Source organism: Mirounga angustirostris, unplaced genomic scaffold (assembly GCF_029215605.1).
Source record: "Mirounga angustirostris isolate CCGP_5_RB_7025 unplaced genomic scaffold, mMirAng1.0.hap1 SCAF_11, whole genome shotgun sequence".
NCBI lineage: Eukaryota > Metazoa > Chordata > Mammalia > Carnivora > Phocidae > Mirounga > Mirounga angustirostris.
In genome coordinates, this window is record NW_026991719.1 from 33,599,445 (window position 1) to 33,609,927 (window position 10,483).

At 42.9% G+C, this 10,483-nt stretch overlaps 1 protein-coding gene across 1 annotated transcript; it reads right to left on the minus strand.

Moving 5' to 3' along the window:
- Positions 1 to 430: 430 nt before the first annotated feature.
- Positions 431 to 996, minus strand: LOC123854293 (ferritin light chain-like). Its single transcript, XM_045889482.1, has one exon. The coding sequence runs from the start codon at positions 994 to 996 to the stop codon at positions 496 to 498; it is 501 nt and encodes a 166-aa protein (XP_045745438.1). The 3' UTR covers positions 431 to 495.
- Between the last annotated feature and the right edge of the window lie 9,487 nt (positions 997 to 10,483).

The following is a 10,483-nucleotide window of genomic DNA, read 5'->3' on the forward strand; positions in this document are numbered from 1 at the left end:
GTACTCAGCTCTCTCTTCTGCTAGGCAAAACCAAAGGTAAATTTTAAAACAATATAGAGTTTAGTCCAGTACCAAGAATGGCTTCAGAGAAATTCTAAAACCTCTAAAATTGTATGCATTTTATGGATAGGTAAGTTCATTTTTCTTGACAGAGAAAACATAGTGTATCGGATCCTCGATGTACACAGGCAATTCACAAAAGTTAGGAACAATTTCTTAAGAAAATCTAGAGAATTAAACATACTACAAATCCTTCATCGTATTCTGTATATTTTCCCCTCCGCAGCCTAGCTTTTTTTCACCCCTCTGCAAAAAGGACCTTTTTTGTTTCCATTTGATCTCACAGCTTGGACAAAGGTTTCATCATGGTTAAAAAGTTGCCTCCTGGGTGGAGAAAGAGGCTCCGGCAGAAATTCTGACACCAGGGGAAGGCAGACGGGTTCCTCAAAGGCTGCTGGGCACCGGAGTCTCCTAGTCGGCCTTCAGGGTGAGCCTTTAGAAGAGATACTCACTCAGCACGGCCTGGGGGCTAGCCAGCCTGTGGAGGTTGGTCAGAAGGTCATCCATCTTCTTGATGAGTTTCATCTCTTCCAGGAAATGGCTCTCCAGAAAGTCACAGAGATGAGGATCTGTGTTGGCAGAACCCAGGGCATGCAGATCCAGAAGGGCCTGGTTCAGGTTCTTCTCCAAGGCCATCGCGGCTTCCATAGCATCCACGCTGCTAAGCCACTTATCTTCGGACAGATTCTGCTCATCCTGGAGGAGAGGGCAGCCACTCCACTGGTTTTGCATCTTCAAGAAGCGCTGGGCACCTTCATACTTCTCCTCAGACAACTCTTCGAAGAAGTGGCCCATGCCCTTCAGAGCTGCATCGTTATCTTCAAAATAAAAGCGCAGAGCGCGGTAGGTATAGGAGGCCTGCAGATGCAGGTTTACCAGGCGCTGGAGTGCAGCCTCCACCTTGGCGGAATAATCCTGGCGGATCTGGGCACTCATGGTTGGTTTGCAAGGAGGAGCTAAGCACAAAATATGGTGTTTGCAGGTCCCGGAAATCGGAAGTCTGAGATAGCCAGGAAGATGATTCCACCAGAACTTGCAAATGGAAGGGGAGGGCCTAGAGGGTGGTGAGAGGTTGGCAGGGATAGGAGGAGGTGGGGAAGAGGTGGGAGTACCCAGTCTGTTCAATCCAAGAGACAGTTCTAGGGGGCTACTGGGTGCACTCTGAGTTTAGCTTTTTTTTTTTTTTTTTTTAAGATTTTATTTATTTATTTGACACAGAGAGACATAGCTAGAGAGGGAACACAAGCAGGGGTAGTGGGAGAGGGAGAAACAGGCTCCCCGCTGAGCAGGGAGCCTGTCGCGGGGCTCGATCCCAGAACGCTGGGATCATGACCTGAGCCGAAGGCAGACGCTTAATAACTGAGCCACCCAGGTACCCCTGAGTCTGGCTTTTGGTAAGAATTTAATTCTTATTTCTTTCCTAATTATTAGAAACAAGTCTTTAGCTCTCATTTTGCCCCAATTCTTACCATAATTCCAAGATGAGGTAAGAATGTTCATGGTCAGTACGTTAAATATTGATAGTGGAACACCTCCAATCTTCATTTCTTCATTTGTGATTTAAAACTCCCTTGTTTCTTATTTTAGAGTCTATAGGAATATATTGTTTTCTGTTCCTAATCCCTCATTGAGAGGGTGACTGGTTTTTTGTTTTGTTTTTAATTTTTTTAAAATTTTTATTAACATATATTATTTGTTTCAGGGGTACAGGTCTGTGAATTGTGTAAGACTGATGAATCACAGAACTGAGAGGGTGACTGTTAGTTCCAGTTTGCCCAGAGCAGTCTTGTTGTCCTGGTGTAATTATTAACAATGTCCCCTAATAAATAAATAAAATTAATAGTGCCCCCTTTCACACTCAAAAGGGTCCTTGTTTGGAATATACATTACATGGTCACCTTACTTATTAAGGTCAAAATCCACACTATAGAATGAGAAATGGAGAGAGCTTGCAAGACATTGAGTTTGGACACAATTCATTTCTATTTTATTAATTAATCACACAGTAAGAATCCCCTTAAATTTTCTACTATTCAGCCTTCATTTTTTTCATGTGTTGATGCATTCATTCCTTCTAATAGAAGTTCTACTGAATACTATGTATGTGCCAGGTGCTTTGTTGGGTACTGGTGGCTTCTTGTGATTACCCAGATAGTCCACCATTAACTGAAACATGTCATGTGAAAGGGCATTAAAGATGAAAATGTAGACTTATGAATCCTACCAAATAGAAAATAACCCATACAGGATGAGTTAGCTATTCTCAGTTGGAAGATGAGGGCAGAACTAGATGTTCTCATAGGGTCTCTTCCAGGTTTGTGATTTCATGCTTAGCATTTCATTCTCCTAAATATCACTTGCTTGGGGCTGTTTCACAATTAGAACACTTTCATGTGTTTTCTATCAAACAGGAAGGCATATTCTATTCAGGGTAAACAATATTTGAACCCAGAGAGGGGAGTTTTTCTCTAAACCTTGGACCCACTTCTAAATGAAAATAAAAATCCATTCTTTTGCAGCTACTTCCAAATTTTATTTTCTATGTTGCTGGAAACTGACATCTTAAAATTTCAAAAAGAGTTCTGCAGTCTCTGTTCACTGCTTACGCTAAAATATGAGCACATATCCTGTATCTACATACAGGATATATTGTAAATTTTTTTCATGGAGGGTTGTTGTCCAAAAGTGTTCTCATGTTGCATTTGAGGTTTACAAAAACTGTTAGAATTCGGGAATAGCACATTTTTCAATCCTGGAGGGAACTGGGTAAAAGAGCAGTAGTTCTGCAGCCTTTCTGGCCTTGGTTCTAGGGCAAAAAAGAGGCCGGGGGTGAAGAGGAGGGGGAAAAACAAAAATTCAAACCCAGGAACAATGCTCGCACGTACTCAAATAGGAAAGAAGTTATGCAAGATGGAATACCCTCCAAATGACTGCAAAGAAAATATTCATTTTCTACCTTGCACACAAACCATTAATCATCATACTGACCTTGTAATAAGAAAATGCTAAGCTTAGAGAAAACTTCACCATATATTATCTGTATTATAGCATGTCAGCCTCATTGAATATATTTCAATTTCCTATAGATTTATTTATTCTTCTCAGAAAAGAAAAATGTCTATATAAACCTTCTCAGATGAGATAGTTTTCTGCCTTGTGAAAATGTTAACAAATCTTTCCCTCGTCACTTTAGAGAGAAGACAGTCAATATTGGAACAGTACTCTGATAGGTAGTTAAGCACATAACTGTCAGAATCAGACTAATGTGGGCTCAAATCCCATGTTTGCCACTTCCTCTGAGTGTGACCTTAGGCAGATAGCACAAGCTCTTTGAGCCTCAGCTTTCTTTTTTTTCTTTTTAAAGATTTCATTTATTTATTTGAGAGAGAGAGAGAATGAGAGAGAGCGAGAGAGCACGAGAGGGGAGAGGGTCAGAGGGAGAAGCAGACTCCTCGCTGAGCAGGGAGCCCGATGTGGGACTCGATCCTGGGACTCCAGGATCATGACCCGAGCCGAAGGCAATCGCCTAACCAACTGAGCCACCCAGGCACCCAAGCCTCAGCTTTCTTGCCTGTAAAATGGGACTGGTATTATCTCACAAGTATACCACAAGGATTAAATGATATAATGCATGAGAAAACACTGCCAAACAGGTAGAAAGCACTCAAAAATAGTGGGAGGGATGGGGTGGCTGGGTGATAGACATTGGGGAGGGTATGTGCTATGGTGAGCGCTGTGAATTGTGTAACACTGTTGAATCACAGACCTGTACCTCTGAAACAAATAATACATTGTATGTTTTTTTTAAAAAAAGAAGAAGATAGCAGGAAGGGAAAAATGAAGGGGGGGAAATCGGAGGGGGAGACGAACCATGAGAGACTATGGACTCTGAGAAAAAAACTGAGGGTTCTAGAGGGGAGGGGGTGGGTGATGGGTTAGCCTGGTGATGGGTATTAAAGAGGGCACATACTGAATGGAGCACTGGGTGTTATACGCAAACAATGAATCATGGAACACTACATCAAAAACTAATGATATAATGTATGGTGATTAACATAACATAATAAAATAAAATAGTGCTGTATCATCAATGAATTTTGCAGTAAAATTGTGGCGATCCTCTTAAACCCTAGTATCAGATTCATATCCCAATAGGTTTTTTTTTAATTTAAATTCAATCAGCCAACATATCCCAATAGAATTTTGATCCAAGTTTCCTTACCACTGACCTGTTTGGCTGAATCACTATTCTCAATGGCAATGTCCTCTCAAGTATGAAAGCACCGAGTCATAGCCTTGGGTGCCAAAGATCTAATTCATTTAAAACATGAGCAAAACCAGCTTCTCTTACTTGCCTTGCCTAAGTGAGATTCAACACCTCCTGGGGTCCTTTGTGGCTTTCTCGGCTGTGGAGGCAAGGGGAGCAGTGCCTAGGTGGCAGAGGTTTATTTGTTTTCTCATTTCTCCAGCCCAAGATTATCATCTACTACAGCAAGAAACATCTAGTGAACACCGACTTTATAGGAGAGGGTAAGATTATGGAACATCCCATGTGAATAATAAATTCATCTCCTCTCCCACTCAAATGTAGACTTTGGAATGCTTATGTCTTGGGTCAGATTCCCCAGAAGCAGACCTTGAAATGAAGATTCCTATGCAAGTGATTTATTGGTAAAGTGCTCCCGGGGGAGACCAAAACAGAGTGGGGAGAGCAGCACGGAGAAAGAAAGGAAGCCAAGGAGCAAGGCTGCAATTTCAGGAAAAGTCTGAGTTTCCTAATAATCTCAAGGTTTAGCTTTGGAGTATAAATTACAACCAGTGTTTATTTCAAGGGGATTGGATTTTCATAGTCCTGTCCATTGGCTATGGGCGTCCCCAGGGAAATATAAATTCCCATGGTCTTTGTACAGGTGAGGCAACTCCAATAGCACAAGGGGAACCAAAGGTGACAGGTGCTAGTCATTAGCAGAAAAGTACACCAGAACTGGGTGCTGAGCACACCAAACCAGTAAAAGTGATCTGACAGGGTTTGGGCAGGGCCTGTATAGTGTCCACCACCAGCTTGCTTCCCTACTTGACCCTGGATGGTACAGTGGAAATGAGAAACCCCAATTAGTACATTTTTGCCATGAATCCAACCGATGAAATGAAGACAAGATCATAGGTATTAACCTATATGTATATCTCTCTGCTACTTCTATTTACGGGGAATACAGGAGTTTTGGACTCTCCATCTGAAATCTCTTCTGCCAGCACTGAAAATCTGGAACTCTTTTCAGGGGTCTCATTTCCCCTCCAGGGGCCACATATTCCAGGCCAAAGAAGATTCAAAGCTCCAGCTAAGAAAGCATTTGCATGTTTTATCAGACCCTCTACTGTAACTGACAGGACTCCCTCTACTGGAACCACATATTGATTTGTTTGATAGCTGCATAGAAGTACTTAAAAGTGAAAACATCCCTAACAACCCAGAAACCGACAGGCTGTGAAATGGCTGCTTAAGAACCTGTCATCCAAACTGAACTCACCTGAAAACTGATGTTATACAAATAGCAACATGGTTTCTGTGTGCTTGTCATTTTTTAAAAAGGAACAGTAAGGGGTACAATTTAGTTCTGGGCTGTTCATCTACTGTAGACAAGGGACAGCTTGACATCAGGCACAGAGCTAAAACAGAAAGAATATCGTTTTCTCTCCCACAACACACACACACACACGCATGCACATGCACACACACATAGCCTCCTCCTCATTCCACCTGCAACCCCCACTAAACTCTGAAATGCACGAGAAGCTTGTCCACAGCCTAGCCCAGCACATCCACCTCGTAAAACCTACCCTCCCTGTGCTTCCCGTGGGCACCTGAAACAAGCAGTGGTTCTCAACTAGGGCTGATTTTGTTCCCCAGAAGACATTTGGCAATGTCTGGAGACATTTTTGGTTGTCATAACTAGGGGGAGGAGCCTCTTCTACTTAATGGCTATGTAACTTTGGGCAAGTTACTTAACCTCTCTGAGTCTTACTCCATTTAGCTCTAAATTACCAGTAATATAATCTACCTCTTAAGATTACTGTGAAGACTCAGTAAGAGAATACAAGGAATTTAATACCACCTCTGACACATAGTAGCTACTAAATAAATATTAGCTGCCTTCACTCCTTTTCCCTCTCCATCCTCTCAAATCTCTTGTGTCAGCTCTCTGTCTCACAATAAGTCTGATCCTTTCATTCTGGTTCTAACTTCCAAAAGAATATAAAATAAGTTCATCCCACATTTCCACTAATCTAAGACTCTCCTTCTCCACCCAAATGGACCTGGCTTCTTCCACCCCTCCACATGCAGCCTGATCTGTGGGTCTCTACTCTCTGGTCACTTTCCATAAGGAAGTAGGGTCTCCCCAAAGAGACAACTTTCAACCACATCCTTATCTGGGATGAAATATTCTTGAAGAACACATCCTTTTAATTTTGATGCATGTGGATCAAAATGGGTTCTTTATGGAATAGTGTTCTCTTTTAACATAAAGAACAAAATCTGTCTAGTCAGAAAAGCAAGGCAGGAAATGATTTTCTTTTTCCTTATCACGCTCCATTTTAACTCTTGAAACTGTTTCTTCTAACCCGTACTTGCCCTTTAGCCCTCCTCAATTTGAAAACTACTTTTCGTTATTTTTTAAAAGTAAAATTGTAATGTTTCATAGAAAGAAACAAGATTCACATTCCAGATGGAGGTGGCGTCATATTTCAGAAGGTCTGGCAAATCTGCCCTTAGTGGTTGCCAAGAGGTGGGTTGGACAGACCCAGCTTGAGCTGGAAAGAACATCCAGCCTTGAAATCCGAAGTGGCAACTTTTGCAATGCTACTCTCCCTTCCCCTGCCTGAAGCCCCTCAATGTTCCTTCTGGTCACGTTGACATCTGGCTGGAGAACAGAGTCAGCCAGCAAGAGATTTTGCTTTTCATTACCTATAACATGATCTCATTTTTGTAAATATATGTATGTGTATGTGTAAAGACACATACCAAATGTTAACTGTGGTCTGTATGTTTGCGTGACCAATTTACTTTTTTGTTTTCTATATTATCTGATTTGGGGGGCACTGAGCATATACTTAAAATTATTGCAGAAAAATTAAAAAAAAAAAGAGACCTGTTTCTAGCTTCAAAGAAAAGGAAAAACTTGCTTTCCTGTCTCAAGTATATCATATGATCTTGGTCCACAAATCAATGAATGGGACTCAGTGTTGTCTCCTGAAGCTAGAGCTGGCTTGATGAGTAGTATCCTCCAGCCTGGTGGGTACCAAGGTACTTTACAAGCGAGAAATTAAAATTCAGGAAAATGAAGGGCTTCTCTCTCCATGTTCCCTCCACTACTCCCTTGGGACTTCATGGGTAATCCTTCCACCCCCTACTAGCCACCAATAACCTGAGCTGCAGCCTGAGGACTGGGAAGAAAGCAAAATCCCTCCTGGGACTGAGTTGGCTCACAGGGCAGGGATGCTGCCTTATATTTCTTCCTTATTCCCTGCTGGGCCTGGCAGTATGATTAACACAAAGAATCACAGATTCTCAGGGACGATGAAACCACAAAGGTCATTTGATCCCAGTTCTTATCCCCATTGTCAATGCTTAATAATTACCTGATGAACAAATTAAATGTGCTACTGGCCACTTCAGTTGCTCAAGAGGTTTGAGCCACAGAGTCAGATGCCCCAGTTCACTCAGACACCATCCCCAGCCAGTCCTCTCTGCCAGTGTCCCAAGAATACAAAGACACGACTTGGCATTTATGCCTCCACGAGTGGGACAGGAGAAGGGGCCCCTGACCCGTGGTGGGACCAGCACCAACAACAGGTCCCATTTACAGCTTCTGGAACCGGTGATGTCTGCGTGTTTGGCATCAGTACAAGTCTCCCCTCCCGTGGTCCCCCTGCCCCCTCCTTAGGGTGCATGCACATGGCTGCAGGCCAAAACACAGCACTGTTCACCAGTTCGAGATAACGAAATATCTATCTGGGCCTGACTCTCTATATAAGCACCAGATGGTAATGATTAAAATTAAATTAAATTAATGTTTGACAGTCCGTGAAGGGCATAAATTGCATGGTGTGCTGGTTGTCCAATCTGTCATCTTGTTTCCCTTGGCTCAGGTCAACAAACAACAGCTGAAAGCTCCCTCTCTGGGTCAAACAGTAGCTTATTTCTCTGCTATGGAAATGGCTGCTCAGTTTACTAAGTTGAAGGGTCCTAGGTTGCCAAAATCATGATTAAGATGCCTTAAAAGGCAGAGAATTCTATCTTCTCCCCACAATCTCCAGCAACCATCTCCCAAGCATACTGTAATGGCCATTACTGGTTAAAATTCAGAAACGGGGACATCTGAACCTGGCCTAAGTGCAAACCACTGCCAAAATCACAATGCAATTTCCAGCTCTAATGACAGCCTTCTTCATTCACATGGTTTCTAGAGCATGTGGGCAGTACTGATGTTATCAAGTTGCAAAAGAATCCATGGTATCACATTTTAAAATCACCCATCTGCCAAGTACTCCCTTCCAAAGAACTTTCAGATTTAGACTTTTGCTCCTTCCCCGGTGTTATGCAGGAATCAGGGTTCCAATATTTACATTGTCTTTTTACCTACCGACATCCAAAGTCTCACTTCAACCTTTGTACTTTTGCAGAAGAACTTTAATGAAATTTTCTAACTGTTTAGCATATATTCTTTGGTGGCAAGGATCTGTTTCTCTTTGTGTAAGCCAAATAGAACAAGCAAATGAGGCACACACAAAGTGGTGGAAGCCGGGATGTACCACCACCCAGATGGCCCTTCAGGAATGAAACGCTTATTCCCCTAGCCTCCTGGAGAGCTCCTGGAGGGCAGCCCTCAGCTGTCAGCCCACTTTGGAGATGGCTTCTGCTGAAGAAAACTGTCTCATCCCAGATCTCATCTCCTTCTGAGGGTAGCCCACATATCCCAGCTGGGGACAACTCTGAGGAGCCCGCTTTCCCCCCTATTTTCTCTGCCTGGGCTTGTCTTCCAGATTATATATATTTTATTAAAGATTTTATCTATTTATTTAAGAGAGAGAGAGCACAAGCAGGGGGAGGGACAGAGGGAGAGGGAGAAGCAGACTCCCCGCTGAGCAGGGAGCCCAACACGGGGCTCGAGCCCAGGACCCCGGGATCATGACCTGAGCTGAAATCAAAAGTTGGATCCTTAACCGACTGAGCCACCCAGGCGTCCCTGTCTCCCAGATTGTTGCCTGACTCCTTCTCCTACTTTACTCAGGTCTCCGCTCAAATGTCACTTCATCAGAAAGGCTTCTCCTGATCACACTCCCCACTTCCCTGCAGTGCCCCCTCCATAGCTTCCTGTGCCCTTGTCATGCTTTTGTTTTCTTCACAACTCTTACCACTCCCTGACATTATTTAGATATTTAATTATTTTGCTTATCACCTGTCTCCCCACTACAATATAAGCTCTATGATATCTGGGACTTTAGCTGTTTTGTTCATTTTTTTATCTCACTACCTAGAAAAAAGGCCTAGCACATATAAAAAGGGTAAATATTTGTATTTTTTGCTCAGTAAATATTTGTGAATCAATAAATGAATGATTAGTCTCCTAATATCTTAGCTACTTCCTAGTATTTACACTACGTAACTCTCACCCTTCATATCCTAAGAATCAGAGTCCTGCCAGGGAAGCATAATAGTCAAGAACATAGGCTTTGGAATTAGGCTGACTTATTCACCTAGTTCACACACAATTACATAGCTCTTAAGCTGTGTTAGGCATTGCTCTTGGCACTTTATTTTTTTAAGATTTTTATTTATTTATTTGAGAGAGAGAACACGAGTGGGGGCAGGAGCAGAGAGAGAAGGAGGAGCAGACTCTGCTGTGCAGGGAGCCTGACGCAGGGCTTGATCTCAGGACCCTGGGACCATGAGCAGAACTGAAGGTAGACACCCAACCAAATGAGCCACCCAGGTGCCCCACTCTTGGCACTTTAATATAAATGTACTTAATGCTCATAATAGCCATAAGAAGTAGGTATTATTATTATTCCCTTTTTAAAAAAGATTTGAGAGAGGGGCGCCTGGGTGTCTCAGTCGTTAAGCGTCTGCCTTCGGCTCAGGTCATGATCCCGGGGTCCTGGGATCGAGCCCCGCATCGGGCTCCCTGCTCCGCGGGGAGCCTGCTTCTCCCTCCCCCACTCCCTCTGCTTGTGTTCCCTCTGTTGCTGTGTCTCTCTCTGTCAAATAAATAAATAAAATCTTTAAAATAAAAAAAGATTAAAAAAAAAAAGATTTGAGAGAGAGAAAAAAACGCATGGGGGAGTGGTGAGGGACAGAGGGAGAGAGAGAATCGCAAGCCGACTTTCCAGCTGAGCATGAAGCCTGACACAGGGTCGATCTCAT

Coding starts and splice junctions, on each gene's coding strand:
- LOC123854293 (XM_045889482.1), bottom strand. CDS start 996: ATGAGTGCCCAGATCCGCCAGGATTATTCCGCCAAGGTGGAGGCTGCA.